At 38.6% G+C, this 21,075-nt stretch overlaps 1 protein-coding gene across 2 annotated transcripts in view; it reads left to right on the top strand.

Annotated features, from left to right (window-relative positions):
* The window catches only part of LOC133984696 (protocadherin-9), a 202,463-nt gene that overhangs the window by 33,916 nt on the left and 147,472 nt on the right, over window positions 1-21,075 (top strand). Inside the window, exons 2-3 of one of the 2 annotated variants that reach the window (XM_062424161.1) lie at window positions 2,329-2,340; window positions 16,826-16,927. In XM_062424161.1, coding sequence (XP_062280145.1) covers window positions 2,329-2,340; window positions 16,826-16,927 — 114 coding nt within the window. The remainder of the gene's footprint in view (window positions 1-2,328; window positions 2,341-16,825; window positions 16,928-21,075) is intronic. The other variant, XM_062424153.1, reaches the window with a different exon arrangement.

Raw genomic sequence — 21,075 nt, 5'->3', positions numbered from 1 at the left:
TTAGGATTTAGATTGAAATGCTGACAAAGAAATTACATGTGCGGCTCCTTTTGGCAGGAGCACCCGCACAACAGCTCTCTGGCTTGCATATTGTTGTACATCCATTTGATTGACAGGTGTGTCATAGCCAGAGACGCACTGGGCAGACCCCCAACTGCCGTTGCAGTTCCTGTCAGTGCGGTTGGTTTGAAGCTGTCTACATGGATTGTCTGGCCAACATGGAGAACATGCTGAATTAGAGAAGTTGACATGGTAAATCAGTGGACTTGGCTCTGCTGCGCACTGCTGTGAGCCATGCTTTGTATCACTGCAGAGGCTCGGTTTCAGGCTATGTGTCATGCTTATCAACCAGCGGATGCAAGTGAAGGTATATGTATGTGTGTATATTTCTGTTTTTTTTCCTGTTCACTGTTCTTAGAGATTAAAAGTAGTGAATTAACAGCCAAAACAAAGCAAGGTGCAGTGATCATCATTTAATATTAATATTAAAAATTGTGGACTTTTCAGTGTATGCATTGATGTGTATGTACAGCTGTTTCCCATCTTACTAACTCGCAATTATGTGTTTCCAGTATTTTTGTCCATTTTACATATTTTCTTTTTCAATTGGTTGCACACATTTCAATACTGGGTTCTTTTTTTTTCAAAACTTGTCACACACACAGCACAGCAGCAGTCAGTGTTGACTAAACATTGGATAACATTTCATTCCTTTGACACAAAATATATATATAGGGATGACCTCTTGAAATTTCTCTACTAACAGTCCATTTTACACAAGTTTACAACTTTAAAAACAGTTACATTTAATGAATATCGAAAACATATCTAAACTGCTAATTGAGCAATACCACTCTGAGCGCTTTATTTCACTTCTAGTTTGCCTCTATAAAAGATTTGTGCCGAAAGCAGGCAAGACAGGACAAAAGTACATAAGGATGACATACTGTAAGGTGTGATATGGATGAAAGCTTGAGGCCATATGCAGAAGACAGGGTTGACTAGCACTGCTTTAAATCTGTATCTGTAGTTGTCAATGCATGTGTGGTGAATATGTACAAGTTTTTGTTGTATTGGAATTACTTTTATAGTTTGGGAAAATAAAGCCCCACTGACACATATTGCAGCATTTCTGATTCATGTCTGAAACATATACCATAAGGTAGCACAATCTGTGCAGTAAGAATGCACCGTTCTTTTTACTCAAATGAAATCTTGGTTTATGAAAAAAATTAAATACAGGAATAATATAAATGATCAAGTGCTGGGCTGAAATGTTTTTGGCTACATAGACAGTGAAAATTGATATACAATTTAGCTGTTGTAAATCGCTTAACCTGAGAAGAATGACTGACATAGACCACATTATGATGTGTATGTCATGAGATAGATAGAGATCGATAGATAGAAAGAAACTGGAGAAAAATCCACCGCAGTTAAATTTGCTGGACGTATTGAATTTGCAAAAGCCTTTGTTAATGATTACAAATACCCATGTATGATTAAATGAAAGATATGTTGGTCTTTTTTTTCCTTTTAGACATTTCCCATCAAGTGTTGCACAAGATAAGCTGTGAAAGAAGGTAGACATGAGTAAGCCTAATACGAAATTGCCTCAGTCACCTGTAGTTCAGTCCCCTCAAGATACATTTTGGGCACCATGGATACTGTGTGTAGAGACTAATAGCATTATGACAAGAGGAAAATAGAGATATACTGTAGAGAATGTGTATGTGTGTGTGCATGAGCAGACAAGGAGAGAGATAGCAATGTACATTCTTAGAGAGAGATAGTGAGGTGCAGTGACATAGCAGACAACGAGTTATCAAGGGTGAGAGAAAACTGCAATGTTTTGATTAAGCTCATCACACTGAGCTTAGACCGCTCACACTACAGACATCCATGCTTGGCTGTCTCGCAGTGGTCAGAGTCGCTCACTCCTTCCCTGACCTCCCTATAGCCAGGAGCTCTAATCACTGTAAAACCGATTCATTAAAATCTGCTGTTAGTGAGAGGACACACGGGGGTGAGCAAATGGACCACAGCCAATTATGTGATTCCCTGTCAGTTAGAAAGAGATTTAGGCATTAAGTATCTCTGAGGAGGGACAGTGATCACTACAGCAGATCTGCACATTATTATAGGGTTTGGAAGTATGTGTGTGTGTGTGTTCTCTGTGTGTAAGTACGTGCATGTAGAGTATGTGGGCGGTAGTGGAGGAGCGGGTCATCCACTAATCTGAAGATCAGCGGTTCGATCCTCAGCTCTTCTAGTCCGCATGTTGAAGTTTCCTTGGGCAAGATACTGAACCCCCAATTGCTCCCGAAGGCTCCCATTGGTGTGTGAGTGCTGGTGAATGATAAGAAACTCCGCCTGATGAGAAGCCACCTTGCATTACATCTTCTGCTACCAGTGTATGAATGTGTGTGAATGGGTGAATGTTGTCATGTAGTGTGAGCTTTGAGTGGTCGTAAGACTATAAAAACAATATAAAGTCAATTTACCATTTATGTTAAAGGTTGACTCTCTATCTACTCTAACTGCCTGAGAAATGACTGTAATGTTGCCAGAATAAATGAAAAATAAGTAAAAGTAAATCAAATTTTGAATGGCATTTCAGGCCCTGTCCTCCAAAAACGTGAACACAAAGTTCACAGAGAGCTAATACATAAGTGGAAATGTTTCCAAATAGTGATCTAACCATTGAGTTGTGATACAAACAATATTCATACCTGACAAGTTATCATAAAATTTAAAATGTAGTTTGAGGCTGCAAGTGTTTTTTGTTTGTATTGCTGCTAAAGTAATATCCCCATGGAAAATGCTTTGTGCTGTGTTTGATTTTTACCATAAGACAAGCAAAGGACTAAATTAGAGGCCTGTGGGCAGTCCCCTTGAGAAACCTAGAACACAATTCAACCACGCTAGATCTTAGTTCCATGTAGTGCCTAACTGAAACTGTCAGAGGTTTCAGTTTTAAGGAAATACCAAAAGCAGTCAAACAACATGAACTGCTTTCTCTTGTAGTGCGGAGGGGCATTCCACTGCTTTTACACACAAAGATCAGTTTACTTGTCATTAAGAGCCTGTGACACCAATTATGGTTCTGAACAAAACTTCACAAACTGTCATAGTGATGTCATCAGGGTTATCACTGATTGGGCTTAAGACTTACATTTCTTAAAAAGCCCAAACAGGAAGCTTGTGTCACAAACTTGGGACACAGAGTTTGAAAGACTAGAAGTTGGACCAACATGGACAGCGCGCCATGGACAGTATCAAGCCTATCTCCTAGGACAGGGCTCCACAGACTTCATGGATAGTCTAGGACACGGCTGCAAACATCTCAGTCATCTCTGTGCACCACAGTGCTGAATGGTGGTCTGAGGCTATCATGATGAACAACAACCCCTCTTTTTTTAAAGATTTATTTTCAGGCTTTTTGCCTTTATTTGATAGTAGATGGCGCAGAGGCCAACAGGAAATGGAGAGAGGGAGAGGGGAATAACCTGCAGGTCCCATGCCAGAATTGAATCGGGGATGCTTACATTATGTGGCATGCGCAGTAACCACTCGGCTACCAATGCACTCCAACCAACAACCCCTCGTCTCACTCTCCAACTACAGGTCAATGAGACCGAAAGCAGGAAAATATGTAAAACAGCCTCCTCGGCCATGGTATGCATTTAGTATATCAGGAAGAATCAGAGCTTACAATGGGTGTTGTTGTGATGTACAGGTCCACTTCTGCTTTCCCAAACCAGTTCCATATCTGCTGCACAACCTTGAGGCTCTCCACCTCACTGTGGTGTTATGGCAATACACATTGTCTTTTCTCTGACTAGAAGAAGGGTAGAGTGGCAGCTGGCTGTTCAGCTGTGCCCTTTCCTATTTCATCCTCTAAAGTGTTGAGTGACAGAGGAAATAAACCCAACAAGAGTGTCCGGAGCTATGGGAGCTATCAGGAGGTCTTCTCTGTCTTCTCTTTCTAGGGCAGTGAGTCCTAGCCACACGTGACATGACCCCACTGTGGCAAGCAACGTAGCACCTCCTACGGCAATAGCTACTCCCTGAATCAGGTTGTTCATCTGGCCAAAATATACAGAAATTTAACTGTTACGCTGTGGGGAGTGGGGAGTACGTTGGGATATTAGCTGCTGCGACACCCAACACTCCCAGGTTGTTAGCATCCGCCGAGCCGAAAATGTTCTCAAAATATTCCAGTCGTCCTGCACTAGATAGTGGCTTCCTACTTGCTTCCTACTATTGCAGCCTGTCTCTGTGTGGTCCTGCACTCTCAGAAAGGAAATCAGTCCTGGAACTGGTGACTTCATTTTCAGTGGCTCCTTCCAGGACACTTTCACACATTGCTAAATGTCCAGGAGAGGAGATGAAACAAAGGCGAAAAGGAGTTGGGCTCTAAAAGACTTGACGTAGCAGGCTAACCAGCTTGGGTGAGATAGGCGGGGGCAGTGTTAGTCCTACACAGATAGTCTCAGATAGAACAGACTGTTACAAGAGATACATTTTATTTTCACCTCGAGTAAAAGTCATAATGGATGTCTTAAGTAAATCAGTTAAGAGCCAATTCATTTTTAATCAGACATTTTGTCTGACTTGTTCAGAGCTAGATAAGATACAAGTGGTTTATGCAGAAGGAAAACAAATCCAAGGCAGCACAGTGGCTAACAGTTAATTCCATTGCATCCATTCAGATTTGGGTCCAGCTGCAGTTTTCTGATTTGTGGTGCTGAACAAAAGTTCAGACCAGTTTCTACCAGGTAGTTATATTGTAGGTTAGGGTAAGAGGTGCTAATTAATTAATTAATTTTAAGCTGGCTACAGTTTTTATGACACTTAAGAGACCTTTATTTATTTTGTATCTACCTACCATCTACCCTTCTCCTCATCACTATTATTGAATGTAAAATCTGAAATAAATAATATAACTTTTGATTCCTTGAGTGCTACAAATCCACATTACTGAAAAATCGCAAAACATTATGAAATACAGTAGGCGTACAATTAGAAGATTGGCAGTCTGTACAGCTTTCTATGCTGCATTTCACATTGTGTGCTCCAGGGTTGGATTTCATGGATAATATACCGGATCGCACAAAGAAAACTGCTTTATTGCACAGAACAGGGGTAGAGCCAGAGACCTGCAGCTTTCAGAATTTATTGTAACAGCACATGTTGGAACTAGTCAAAGGTTGATGGAAAAATCACATCCAGCATTCTATCTAACAACTCCTTTAAAGTCCAACTGAACTTAATTTCTTCCCAAAGGCCTGAAAATCTTGGATCTGTGAAGACTTTCACTTTTATTTTCTCTTGTTACCTTTAGGGCATAAGAAATTTGTATAAAGTGTGAAACAGAATCAATACTGCAATACCAACTCAACCTCTGTTATACATCCAACTGTATTTTCCCTGAGTAGCAATTCTGGGTGTTGTGGAACTGAAAATACAGAAAGCCTTTCAAAAAATGTTGTGGACACCATTCAATTCAACTTAAACATTATGAGTAAATAAACAGAATGATTATTCACTTATTCAGTTTTTTGCTGATGTACTGCACTGTTCTGTCACTGGCTGCTATTATTAGGACCATCATACCTTCCAATAACCTGCTTTATTCTAATCTCGTTAAAAACACAACTGCATATTTCTTCACAGATAGAATAAAAACTCTCACGCTGACAGTGACAATACTGTGCTCAACACTGCTGACCTTTTAGATATTTTCGCTCACTTCCTCTCCTGATATGACCACAGGTCCTGGAAATCCTGCAGGTTTACACTAGCTTTAAACCTTAATGACACTGACAAGAACCAGAGTTAGTTATGTATAGCATGTCTGCTAGCTATTTGGACCATTAGCTTTGCTGACACACTTGAGCTCCTCTAATTCCCTGACATTAGAGATTTACCAGAGCAGATAGCATCTGATATCTTTGTGTTATTAATTGTGGATTACCTTACGTGGCCCTACTGTTGACTCATTTGAATCCGCTCTGATATTATTTCTTATCGCTTTGTGATTTAACACTGGCTGGTTGTAGCCCTCGGCTTTAGGTTGATTCTTTCAGGTTCACTGTTGATTTACATATTCATGAGGAGAAGGTTCACTGCAACCCGCAGATGAATGCGGCAGATGCTCCTTTGATACAATAAAGTGTTTTAACTACAGTAAATTAGCTATTTCTGACATTCAAACCTTGGAGGATGGTTAACAAGATAATTGTCGAAGATATATGCAATTAAGTGTTTAATTTCAACCTATAACATATTAAAGTAGCTTCAGAATAAAATGAAAAAATGGGAGTCATATGTTAGTTCCACCTGATATCATCTTTGTCATTGTTTCATTTTCAGCTACAGCATTTCTGTTGCACTGATAATTGTCTATAGTGTGTACTCTACTCTGCATAGAAATGAGACATAGTGCAGAAGGGATTCAGTAAATATATAGTAAATAGAGCAGTCAGTGTAATGTGTTACGAGATCATGCAGAGTTGATAATATGATTGCAATAGCTAAAAAAAAGGATGCTTTATTTTAAATCTACAAATACAGTGTTTACAGTGCAACACAAGGGGACTTTTTAATTGAATTTCCCTAAAGAGATCTACATCTCCAGTTCACATTTATTGCATTTACACTGACACCTACAAAATAATCTAACTTTAAGTAAATCACAACAGCAATTATTATGTACCAACTCATTCTGATTTGATAAGTCATGTGACTTGTGGAACAATGCAATTAATATACCCATATTTCTGCTGCTTAAGTTTACTTGGTCATTAAATGAGTTTGATGTGTTTCGTGTACAGTACTGTTTGCATCAGGGTGTTACATCAATACATTATGACATAATATTTCCTACATTATTCATCTGAAAAATTGAGATGCTGGTTGGATCTAATTGAATGTCATCCAACTAAATAAATTAACATTTCGTATAATGCTCACCTATTAATGGTAGCGACAATCCTGATTGATTCTTGTAGAAAAGCTTAGGTAAGTTGCTGTGTGCTGCTGTTTAAATGAGGTACCAAGTAATCCAGCACCCACAACACCACCCAATGATACTTGACAATTGGTGCAACCTGCAGTCTTTGTAGGTGTTTTCCCCTGACAGCCACAAGGGGCAACAATGAGCCTATTCCCCACTTGAAAAAACAACAACACTTGAACAAGGGAGACAAAGGTGAGATTTATGCTGTCTGAAAGAGAAGGCTTCCTATACAAGTTCCAGATTTCTTTAAAAGTGCTGACAAATTTGGGTATTTTCTCACACTGTCAGCTGTAATGGTCTCTAACATTTAAACATAAATATTCTTAAACAGCATTCAGCATGCTGACAGACACACATCTATGAATCCTTTCAACCAATTGATGAAATTTTAATTGACTATCAGTGTCTGATGGTTAAACTTTTGTCTCAGCCTTGTGGGTTCTGCCCCACATTTGGAACCAAACTGTGACTACCAGTGTCTGATAAGGAAAACCACAGAACAAAACAGCTGCTTCCAGTGGCAAGTTTTGACAGTAATACCTTTGCATGATTTAATATAGTCCTTTTTTAGAAGGAGGCAGGAGACAGACTAGAAGACTAATAGTGACTAGTTTTTGCAGAAAGTCAAGTGGAATCATACACTGCTCATGGGTTTGATTTAACCGCTTTTGAATATTTAAACAAAAAAATGGAAAAATAGAAAACAAGTATACATTCACCTAAAGAGATTTTCTCTAAAACTGCTTTAAAATTGGTTCAACAGCTTCTGCTGTTTATTAAGGTTAGAGGACTGTTAAGGACACATGTAACGATCTACACATCCAGTTTTAAACAACATATTACCTTGACAATTATAGGCACAGCTGGCCACTGATGGGTCCATACTCGTCTGCTGCTATTTTCATGCTTCAGCTATTAGCAGAAGAACCTGCACAACACTGTCACTTGGCTGATTGCCGGTTTGTTCCATGTATGAATTCATAATGTTCTCTCATAGCAGCTCCATCTGAAATGGGTAATGGGTAAGTAGTGAAGGCAGTGTGAAATACATTTTCAAAAGGTTGCATGAAAAGCTTGTACTCTTGCAGTTGGATTTACTTAAACATAACATGAATGATACAGCTAGCTTATCAGTTTGGTAAAGGTTTAAAAGCCCATTAGCTTTTAAACCTTAGCTGCCCATGCAGTCTCTGCTATTTCTCACTTCCAACTGGATTAAAGTGGTTTGGGCCAACTGACAATGCCATCCTTAGAGCCCTGCACTCTTGCTAGTGCTGCTATAAATGTTCAAAAATTGGCACAGAAAAAAAAGAAGCTGCCATTCAGTTTACATGTGCACTGTGTTCTACCTGAAGGCTGTACAGGATTCAATCTTGTGAGTCAGTAGTTTTGAAGAACATAAGAATCCCCATCAGGAAGGAAGTAATATAATGCTCTCAGTGCAGGAGGTTAGAGAATAATGTCTCTCATTCTATGTAGCTCATATTCAATGGCAGGCAGCAGCCTTTTACTTTGTAACCCATACAGAGACACACAAATTGGATACCATGGATTTAGGCTACTTTAAATTCTTACAACTATTCTACCCTTCATTGTCCAGTTTTATATTTAATAGGGTGGGGTAGAGTGGGGCTGGAGGTGGGCATATGCCTTGTAAATTGGACTTATATGGGTGAAAGTATTGCTTGGCCTCAAGGGGGAATCCTCAGTTGACTTAAACACAGCACTTTTACTGCAACAGCTTCTTCAATTCGCTGAGCTCTTTTGAAGCAGAGCAGCAGTTCGAGAATGAACAAAGAACTTTTGACTAGATGGAGGAACAAAGACAGAGGAAAATGGATTGAGACATACATGAGACAGACAGAAAATGTCTGTGTTGTGTAAGGATGGTCGTGGAGCTGTATAAAACAGCTGTCACATGTGCTCCGCATAATGTAATAGGAGGTTATGTCTCTATCAATCCCTCTGCAATGGATTTCATCAGATGATCTGCCTTCCCTTCTTGTCATTTGTATTTTTGAAAAATTCATAAGGTTTGGTTTGAAATAATTAACATGACAGGTTTTTCAACCCTGGTTCTGAAATTCAAAGGCTCAGTCCATAAGTATACCTTTTAATGTAAAGGGAATGGTGGATAGAAGTTAGAATTTTTGTATTCATAACTTATATCAGCACAAATGCCAACATCAAGTGAAAGGAGTAATGAGAGATATTTGAAAAAAACAAACTACACCAGTCTGTTCGATGACCACAGAATAGTTGAACTATAGCTGAACTACATTCAGAGAGTTTGCCTATTTTAGAAATGATTATTTTTCTCAAGAGTAAAATGCACTGAAAATGAAGGTTAGAAAAGTACAGAGTAACCACTTGCTGCTCTGCAACAACTTTCTACTCCTTTTGTACATGGCTCCTTCAAGAGAACTCCCCAAGTAACACTATTCTGAGGCCAAAAGCACAGACAGACCCCCAATGAGATGAAGTCATACACTTGAGAGATGAAAGGTGCTCTCACATAATAGTTAAAGGACAGAGGAGAAAAATAAGAAAGTAGAAAATACAACTTTTCTTACTGAACTTAAATATTGTATATTAGTATTAGTAGTTATGTTACGTAGGCAACTGTGCATAAAACAGATAAAATGTTTGTTTAATCAGGTTGCATTTTTTTTTGTTGCCTATTATGTTTAATCAGAAAAGCTGACCTCTCTATTGCCTGAAACTTATTTCAGCATCTTAGAACAGAAGTCATTTCAACTGTGCAGTAATGCCGGAGAACTGCTTTGTTAATGCATTCACTGTTCTCCAAACGACCTGCAGCATTCTGCCTTCTCATCACTGCACTCCAAATTAAATCAAATAAAATCTGCTTATTAGAATTCAACCTCAAGTCCAGCTGAATTCCTTGAAGCCATTAGTGGTTGTTGAGAATGGTTTGGGCTGGCCTCAGCATCGACTGTAGGACAGGGTGCCATAGACAATCAATGCTTCTCTGTGGCTCAGGAATGAAACTGTAGCAGCAAGACTGCCCAATTGAGTACTGGACTGCTGTCTTTTTTTTAACCACTTAATTGATCAAAGTTTTATTTATCTTGTCACAACACTTTAACCTAATTTGTTTTCCATTCACTCACAAAGTACCTTCATTGAATAACCATGTTAACAATAGGCAGTATTACATTAATTTTCCTCCCTCTCCGAACACACTTTAAATATTGTGTCTATGTTAATTTACATGTAGCAGGGGCACTTTTAAACTTGTGTAATTAATTATCATATCAAACATAATCTCTATATTAGTTTCTGTCAGCATGCACACACATACACTCACAGTGGGCTTTTCATTAGAGAATATTCTCTTTGTAAGTATTTTACTACAGCAGAGAGAGTGGAGGGGTGCAGCGCTGAGATGAATCCCTTTCCCTTTGTTCTTTCTGAACAAAGCAGAGGTGCATCATGCATATCCTCTTTATTCTGCAACTATGCAAAGATGTCCTTGTAATTGGGTGATATTTTTTACTGCAATACCCGCTGCATGCATTTCCATTACATTTCTGTCATAAAATACCCTCCTCACTGTCGTCAACTTAAATGGAATGTCAATACTTAGTGTGTGGAATGGGGAGCGTGGAAATGGGCTTAACACTGGGACCCATAAACATAAAGTTTAATGCCGCCACCAAAGGAAGGGCCAATCACAGCATAGCTTTGCAAATCAAAGAATAATAATCACAGATTTTCTTGCCGAGCCATCTCAAAAGATTAATATAAATAAGTTAGTAGCACCCTCTTATGTGTTCTCATTTTCTAATCGTCACCAATTTCCTTCTCTCCATTTTCCTTTGCATTGCACACTTTGCCTTTTCTTGGGTCCAAACTGCACAATCCTCCAAGCCCACCCTGCATTCCTCTGAATTTTCTTTTTCTTTTTTCAATTTCTTATTCAGTGATGGAATCCAGGCAAAACAAAACAGGCAAAGAAAAACAAACAGCAAAATCAAATTATTTGGTATGAAGTAGGGTCTGGATTATGGAATACCAGACAACAGTGCTCAGCTGATTTCAGTCAGATGTCCAGAGGGAGATTCTCCACACAGGGCCACTTTATGGGCTCATTTGCATTACCACAGCTCCTGATTGTAAGTCAGCAGGCTGCTAAGAAGGAGAAAGCCACAGGGCGATTATGGCTATAATATATTAACCCATACTGGGCAATTTCCTGAGACAAGTCAGATGATGCTGTGATTGATTTTTATTGTGCTTTAAGTGTTAACTATTACAATTACTGTATGTGAAATATGCTTACTGTTGTATATCATCTGTCTGGACAACTGTACTCACTTTTTTCTCCCATACTCAGTTTTATAACTGCCAACATCTTAAGAAATAAAGTTATTATAATTCAATGCCTATTTCCTGTAATACATTTAATAATTAAATAAATACATGGGTAAGTAAATAAATCATGACCAAAGACCTGCCTGAATGACTCATCCACATTACGTCTAATGTATCGTTTTCCCCTCATGAGTCTTACCACCAGTCACAAGATAAACATCATGTTCTTTTCTTAGCAGTACACACACACACAACACTTGTTGAGAAACGAATGTTGTCTTGTGATATCAAGGAAGAGTGCATGCAGTGGTATCTCTAAGGTAATTAAACAGAACTAAAGGTCTGCTGTGACTGTGAAGTCTTGGAAGGGCCAGATTAATGGTAAAGCTAATTAAAGTGTGTTTCATCCCCTAATGAAAATCATCTTCTCAGCCCACAGTATACAGACAAGTTCAACAGAAAGGCTCTACAGGTCCTCTGAGACTTTCACTCAGTTATTATTCTTACTTTTATGTGTTTTTCATATAAAGCAACACAAATTGTTAATGATAAGAACTTTTTTTAAACTGACCAGTTACTGTAATATGGTAAGATACACGCATTCATAACATACATTAATTTAACAGACACGTTTGTCCAAAGTAACTTAAACCAATGCATTCAACATTGTGACTGCATCCCTCTCAACTGCTAACAGCATGTTCACAACAGAAGTACCTAAAAACACTCATTTGCAGAAAACACATTTTCTGCACAGAGCTATTTCGCAAAGGGCTCCACATTCATGATGGCACATGGCAGAGCTTTCTGCTGACAAAGTCTAGTTGCCAAGTGTTTTTTTCACCACTGGAGCCCATTTGGTATCTTGGTGACTCAATATGAACTTGACTGTATTAAATTGCAAAGGTAGGTGTAGTTCCGACAGCAGTTATTATTGTCCCTTCACAGCAAGACAGTCTTGTGTTGGAATTCATGTGCACCTCATGTGCTCCTCATAACTCCAGTAGTTCAAATACTTACAGTTTAGGTAAACTGCACACTCTAAATCGCACAATCACATTTTCTGTCAATGTATGTTAGCCTGTGATGGACTGGAAACCAACGCTGAGTGTAACTTGCATGCATGCCGAAATTGTCAGCACAGGTATAGAAATTTAGATGTCAAGTTTTTTTTGGTGGATTTGTACTTGCATTGCTCAGCTGATCAACCCTGCTCTGTCATATTTTAGGTTCTTTCATTGAAAGACGCATTCAAGAACACACAAACTTAAACCCTGAACAATTTCCCCTTGTGCATAGTGGCAAATCCATCTTTTAGGGAAAGTAACGTATTACATTTTTCGTTCTAAATTGTATGTAACGGTTTGGTTGTGGCAAAGACTGTACACAAGGATGTGTGGGAAAAGGAAGCATGGAAGTGTCAGTACTCTCTGTAGATGTCAGTAAATGGCTGGTGGATGCTCCTTCCTGTTGTCAAACTGTCCCTGCTGTCCACCACTAGTCCTGAGTGACTCAATGAACATTTTCTTGTATGGAGTAGGCCTAATGGTTTCCCAGTGACAAGAACAACACATTAAGCAAATGTGCTACTGTATATCCTCCCAAGTGAATATAAGGTGTCATATATTCACTTGTGATTATATTGCATCTCACACCTAAGATCATTTACTTTTTGGAAGGGGCTTTTTTGTGCAGACTATTGTGGTGTAACTGGTCATGATGGATCCCAGTCCCACCCACACTAACTGAAAATGTATTCATCAGCCCCTATGCCACTGCAGCATAGTTGTAGAACATTCTTCTGGTTACAAAATGACCAAACGTCTGTTGCCACAGGCTGTTGTGACTGCATTTTGGTGTGTAGCTTGTTTAATTTCTGTCCCATCTTGGTGTCCATTTGTATTGCAGCTGTCCCCTTAAAACACTGTAAGTAGCTGGACCTCTTTCAGTGTGGGACTTCATTAACATTCATTAGTCATGCCAGCTTCAGTCCCATCAGCAGCTATGGCATTTTAATGAAAAATAAGAAAAAAACAAACAAACAAACAAAAGCTAAACAGACAAACAAAAAAACAAATCAGTCACTGCACAACTTGAAATCCATTGCATAAAATTATTGGATTTTTACCAGCTTCGGAGAGAACTTTAATTTTATTTTTTATATACAATCAATAATTTTACTTTTTAAATTTAGAAAGTCAAAATAACAATTTTAATGTCAAATTCAGGTAAATGAAAAAAGAAATATATATGCACAATAAAACCATGTCTGCTAAATAAAGCAGAAAATAACAAGGCAAAACTAGACACTTCATTCTTTTGAGCTCCCATAACTTTAATTATCTTTTTCTTTGGCTGCACCATTTCGATCCAAAGTGTTCTACTTTTGCCATTTCAGGTAATGGAAAAGTGTATTGAAACCCCATGTCACTGCCAGGACTCAATCAATCTCAATAACCTTTTCTATTCATGCACCTTACTTTTATTGTCAGTGTTGACAGTATCACGCACTGCAACCAAGGATTTACCACGATCACTCTGACATCGTGGAGTGAAAAATGATCAATTATAATGTTGCCAACTCTCACTTCCACTCTCTCTGTCACTTATCATACTAGTGATAAATGACTACGTACTAATAAATAATCTCACATTCTGGGCAGTTTATGGAGAAAGACTGCCATTAATTAGAGTGACAGACAGTGGAATATATTAAGAAGATGCATAATGAGATAAAGGTTCTAAGTGTTGCTCTATCCCACTGTCACATATTTTCCTATTTTTTTCTCCAATAACTGGAAGAATGTGTGTGGTATCAGTTGTTAGAAACGTCTCTTGTTAAAATGACACATAATAAGTCCACACAAATAAGATTTTTTAGCATTTTACGAAGCTTATAACTGCAACCTGCATGGAACACAAAGCTAAAGATGCACTGCCACATTTTGTTATGAATTCTAATTGCATCTTCAAAATCAAAAAATTCCTCCCAATTCACTGATGATGTTTTGAGACTTAATGGAGAACTGTTTGGGTTTTAAAACTCATCCAAAATCCTAAAATACCATTTCATATTGTTTAATGAAAAGTATGGCACACTAATGGGTGGTATTTTCAGTTTTACCATGTTACTTGGCATGGTACAAGTACAGGCCAATATGTAATAATGGACCATGGTATTGGCTGCTGTAGCTCACTGGCTATGGTAAGGAAATGCCAGCTGTTCTCAGCAGTCCTCATTAGTGAGATGTGATATTAACAGGATTAAGGCAGGGGTCTATTTCTTTAAATTTATAAATGTGTCACGCTTGAGCAATGCAAAGCTATTTAAACATAAACCGAAGTGGCATTTTGTTTTTGAGGAAAATGTTCTACAAAGACATGTCATTTGTAGACATTGGTAAAATTATTTATTTCTGTCCAATGACTGCAACCCCAGAGGAGCATAATGATACTCATGGAACACCTGTTCCGCCAAGAGTTTGGTCTGGTCTGTAAGCTATATGTCTTCCCTGTTTCATTTTGTTAGCAATAAAGAAAGCCACTCTCTCTCACACACACACACACACACACACACACACACACACACACACACACACACACACACACACACACACACACACACACACACACACACACACACACACACACACACAGAGATGTGTATGTTGGCCACATAGAAACCATACATTTTACACTGAGCGGAAAAATACAAACCCATGTGTTGAAACAATTTATTTTTGGAGAGTTAGAAAAGCGTTGATTCCACTTTACAGTTTACAGATTTTTACAGGCTACAGAACAAAGAAACTGGCTTGCAGAGAGGCTGAAGTTAGAAAGCCTGTAATGGAGAGGCTTAGTGATGAGGAAAAATACCATTGCTGTTAAAAACATATAATCTATTCAAACTCTGAGATACTTGTTTATTTCTGACACTTTTCATCTTTCAAGCTGATGTGGTGAAGCTTATGTTTTGTGATTGTGTATGTAATACCTTTTATCTACAAATTATCTGTTGCTTATTGTTTGTTTTTCCTGATGGAACTGTATAGTTAATACATTGTACTTAAATCTGAAGTTTAAAATGTTTTTTCGTGTTATTTTTCAACCTAAACTCTCCGGAGTAAACTGAAATAATTTAAGAAATACCTACAACCCCCTTTTTTGAGTGACCTCAAAGGCTTAATTGGTGACATTTCAACAAAGGATGTTCTTTTACTGGTGACGAAGTTACAATCTAGGATTGAAAAGTTTGCATTAATTTATTGTATAATTTGCTAATAATTCGTAATATAATATTATATACATTCATGCAGTAAATACAGTGCAGTCAAAAGATGAAATTGCTGTTTCTGTTTGAATTGTACAGTATGTCACCAAACCATTTCAACTCTGCCTATTGTATTGAGATATACACCCAACACAGTCACTGTTAATTGAGTCTGTATATGCTTGGAAAAATTCTCTGACTCCATATTTAAAATGCATGTGTATGTGTGTTTTGGGATGGGGGTGGTAACAGTGTATTTGTTTATGCCTGTGTGTGAGTCAGATTATGGGAACAGTTTTATGCCAATGACAGCAGACAGCCTGACAGACAGACTGGCATAACGCCATTCAACATAGTCAAGTCTAACACAGCTTCAAGAAAAAAGTCTCCACCTGTGTTGCATTGCTAAATAAAGCAGCAAGCAGTTAATATATTGGTAGCCAAGCTCTAAACAGATAAATAACTGAGAATATATGCAAGTGAGTTGACTATTTTTAGGAGACAGGAAACTGTCTTAAATAAGCAAGTTTGGCTAACAATATGGCTTGTGCTGATAAGAAGCACAAGTTGGATGCTATATAGTGCTGCTACCCAGATAACCCCCCCTTTCTCTCTGCTTCTGCTCTGCGTTGTTGTTGGTCATCTGGAAGTCAGTTAAAGACAGTGATTTATGCCTGGGGCTTCATGCAGCATAGCCTCATTACACACAGCCATTTTGAGAATCAGCAGATAATTACAGTATATATCATAGACCTCATGGGGCCCAACAGATTCAGTCCATTCCACTGGCCTGTCATTTAGGCCATAGGGCCTCAGAAATGGAAAACTAGATTCTACCCTCATTTGGAATATAATTTGCTTTTCATTTTATTTGAATTTCTGTTGAAAATTCATTGTGAAATGTTGATTTGGCATTTTTTAATTGCTCTGTGAATAGTCATTATAGGTAATGATTTTCTTGCTAATAGTATATCTGTATTCAGTAAAGTAAAGGCAGTACAGAGTTAAGCTCTTTTGAGGGCAGTGAACATTGGTTTGATAAGAATCATGACTTAGATATTTTCAAGTATTTTACATTGTTATTGTGTTCTCTTTGCACCAGAGTGAATCAAAACTGACATGTCCTACCTAAAGGAGCTAAATAAAGCTAAATAAGCAATTCTAATTCTTTTCTTTTTCAATCTTCCATGAAGGGAACGTTAACTCGTGCCCGAACTGAACTCAACCCTGAATATCTGGACCTTCGTCCGCGAGCTGAGCTGAACCCTGAATATTGGACCCCTTGCACCCCTTTAGTGAGTACTGATGGTCCCATTTCTCATGAAACGATCTCCATAGATTCACCTTTAATTAACTAAAATTATTTTGTACAGCAGTTTTGCTAACATGTTCAGTTATATTATGATTTCAGCATAATTTTCTCATTCATGATTCCATCCACGCTTCTATGGTTTTCTGTGTGAGACACTGAGCAGACTGCTTTCTTCAGAGTTTTTCCTTCTTCCCTATACAATGTTTAAGCATTTTTTGCCTCTCAGTTACCGTGACACATTGTACTTACAACATCATTAAATTCATGCCCTAATGCAATGCTAATATTCATGCCATTTTTACTTGAGTAATAAGTAATAAGTATTTGTCTCATTACCTCCATGCTTAGAAAACACAGTGCTTGATAGTCATCTGGGGGTTGGAGGAGTTTGCTTGTGTTGCGGTGCTTGCACACTGGTGAATCTTAATGATGTCAGTTTTTCTTATTCTCTGTTATCAACTACAATACATCAACATGGGGAGGGTTTCTTGTAAACTAGGAGTCTCACCATATTCTCCCTCCGTTATAAACTGCAGTGCCAAGTTTATTTACTTTTGCACTGTCTTGATACAGGAATAATTTGCAGTCTTTAAAGTCTTTACACGTCACTGTCTATTGTACACAAAGGTGGTTGGATATTCTTGTATAGAAAGAGTTCTATCCACTATATATTTTTTTCAATCTGTCTTTCTGACTTTACATATATCTGTCTTCGTTTATCTTCGCATTGTGTGGATCGGTTATTCAACTGGAAAACATGAGGTTGTTTTTTAATTTTTTTATTTGAGTTCAAGGTCTTCACTTGGGCATTAGTGAATCCATTGGGAGATATTGATTTGAATAAGTTGTTGTCAATAGAGCCCCTGTGTGGCAGCCATGTGTGTGTCTCCTCATTTTAAGCATATTTTATATTGCTGCTGCCCTTATGCTTTTGTCTAGTGAACTATATCTAAGTGATTATAGTACAGAGAGCAAATAAGGGCCAATATGCTTAACCATGCATGTTAGTCCAAGCTTAAAAATGTAAATACGTGCACATATATGCAGCATAACTCACAATGAATTGATCAATGCATTTGACATTGTGTTTTATATGCTTTGAAGGCGCTGTGGACTTGTTTCCCTATAAACGCTAAAGAAGGGAAAATGGTTTTGTAACAATTTGTTTTACTAATGCTTATCTTGTAATTTAGTCATACTGTCAGTTTTCCCCCACATTAAACATTTATCACTTGTTTTGCTCCTTTGAGTTCACTATCAACAAATGGGAATAGCTCACAAGAGGATGGTACAGACACAATGTAAACACAGGGAGGTGAAGTCCCTCCTACCCAAACTCCCATGGGTTGGGATAAAGCCCTCAGGTACAGCCCTGTGTGGTGTACTGAGTTTACCATTGTGGCTACAATCAGCACAACAGATTAAATCGATGTGCAAACTATAAGCATTAACTTTAAGATCAAATATAAATTGAAAGTTGTAATTTTTGTGTCACTCTTTTGTGGGCAGTTGGTGCAGAGTGAGAGAGAGACACTTGTATGTGCATTATGGTTACTGGAATAGTAAGCCGTAGAAAGGTTTTTCTCTTTCTTAGCAGCTTTCTTTGAATGCCATGTCTGAATACTTTATCCCTTGTGTCTGCAAGTACAAGATGGCTTTTGACTCCTGCCTGGTATCTTCTCCTGCCCCCACACAATCACACATATGCCCCATAGGCCATATTTAAGTATGTTAAACTTACAATGTACAGTATACTTGGCACAGAATGAAAGAAAGCACTGCACAAACCTACTCTAACGTTCTGCTGCCAGTCTCATCTACACTGGAGTGTTTTGAAACGGTTGTCCGTTACAGCCTGTCTAAACAGGACACCTTTCAGCCATGTTTTTCAGTCATCTATCTCACACATCTGACACAACAGATTTTTCTATTTTAATCAATACAGCTTTTTACACAGGTTGCCTAACACCTTGCATTTCACTTGCACAACACTCATGTAACTGTGACCTGAACTGTATTTTTATGCTTCAAATTTATTTTGTACAATGCATTTAACTATAGTGATTGTGTATTGGTCTCTGGGCACTGCCAAAACATGTGTGACCTACACTCAATACTGTGCCTGAATGCATCCTGTGTAGCCTGATGGAAGACTCAAGCTGTTGCCGCTAACATGCTGCTTTCACTATTCAGCCTGTGTAGGGATTGTGTAAGATTCCCTTTTTTCTTTGTCTCTCTCTTTCTTTCTCCTTAGTCCTATAAAATACATCAGATTTATTATAGAGCTACAGATGCAATAGCGTAGTATGTAAATATCTCAAATAGTACCTCTTAGGATCTCCTTTAATGTCCACAAAGCTGCTTGTAGACGTTGTTCCTGGATTTGTATGATTTAATCGAATGGAAACCTTACTGGGGATTTAAACAAACACGAAAATAGCCCTCTGCTTATGGTTTGATCAATGATTCTCATGAGTACAAGTCCAATGGTAACACCTTGTCACTTGTACTGATACATCATAGCTACTTCGCCTATTAGATAAGAATTTATATAAAGTTCAGTTATCAAATGTTTCATTTATCCTTCAGCTTTCTTCTATTAACTTGAAATATATTCCCCAAACATATAAATGGTTGAGGGACCTGTAATATGATATATGGGAGCTTACAGTCAATATTTGGACTTTAGCCTGATTTAATGAACAGAATTCTAAGAGACCTCTACCAAGCTGTATTCAATGGAAGATCTCTCTGGCTTAGTTAAAGCACTGTGCTGTTTGCTTATTGGGCCTCACTGGACTGAGGAAGCTCAAAGACAAACACGCATGCAACCGCACTCAAACACACACACACACACACACACACACACACACACACACACACACACACACACACACACACACACACACACACACACACACACACACACACACACACACACACACATGCACCATCATCACAGAGGAGGCCCTTTTCTTCCAGCCCAAGAGGGAATGATGACTCTCATTATCGCCTCAAAGCAAGATGGCCACAGTGCCCCTACTCAGCAGCCCTATTAAGTTACCAGACAGCTTTATTGTATTGGTGTTCGATAATTTCCTTTCCTCTGTCATTCGGAGTGCATCAGGGAGTTGTTGAACGGTGAGGGAGGGGTTTAGAGAGTGGCAAAACGTGAACATGAAAAGGCACAGCTGGCTGAAATGATTCCCTCCTATGGTTAGAGAATCTTGGGGACGACTGTTGAGCAGACCTTGGCCCTGCAGACACTTTCCCTTCATTAATCGTTTAATCTTATGCAAAAATCTCAGGGAGAGGATTGGAGGCTTAAGTTTATCATGTAAAGAAGTCACAACATACCACAAATTGCATCCTCTGCACTACTTGTTGTCAGCAAGATAAATACATTAAGTTACTGGAAAAGTCACCTCGTCGACTACATATGTCCGATTGATTTATTGGAGGTTTTTCACTCTGTAGTCCTCAGACTTATAAGGATCAATATATTTACTGCCATGTATATCTATTACCATTATCTAGAACAGTGGAGTTTCCAAATGTATTAAAATATTGGTGTGGGGGGAATCCAAATCAATCAATACTGTATCCCCACAAGAGTTGTCTTTATGCCTCTATAAAATAAACTGTTATACTTAGTGTCCCATTTTCGTATTTGCGCTATCAAACAAAGTGTATTTACAATTTAGGGACATGCTTATTTAGCTTCAGTTCCTTCTTTTCAGTGTTAAAAAAGTGAGACAATGTATGGTGGGAAGTAAAGGGTGTTATGAGGCTGAACAGGTGAACCCAAGCTCAGACTCAGACTGGTAACAGTTAAAAGGTTTTATTAACCAACATGGGGGGAGGGTTGGCTGGATGTAGAGGGCGGACAGGCAGGCAGGGTAGACGAATGAGATGAGGAACTTGTTTGGCAACGATCCGGCAGGGACTGGTAGATTGTGCAGGGCATTTGTAGCCGGTAGTGATGACTAGATGCATGGCAGCTGTGGAGGTCCAGTACGAGCAGCAGGTGTGGAGGGAGAGAGAGCGAGACACAGAGAACAGACACACCCATGCCATATACACACAGACGGAATGGGAAGTGGAGGGAAAACACCAGGGGCCAGATGCATA

This window comes from Scomber scombrus, chromosome 1, assembly GCF_963691925.1.
Source record: "Scomber scombrus chromosome 1, fScoSco1.1, whole genome shotgun sequence".
Classification (NCBI taxonomy): Eukaryota; Metazoa; Chordata; class Actinopteri; order Scombriformes; family Scombridae; genus Scomber; species Scomber scombrus.
The sequence above is the reverse complement of the archived record's forward strand: the minus strand, read 5'-3'. Positions and strand labels throughout refer to the sequence as shown.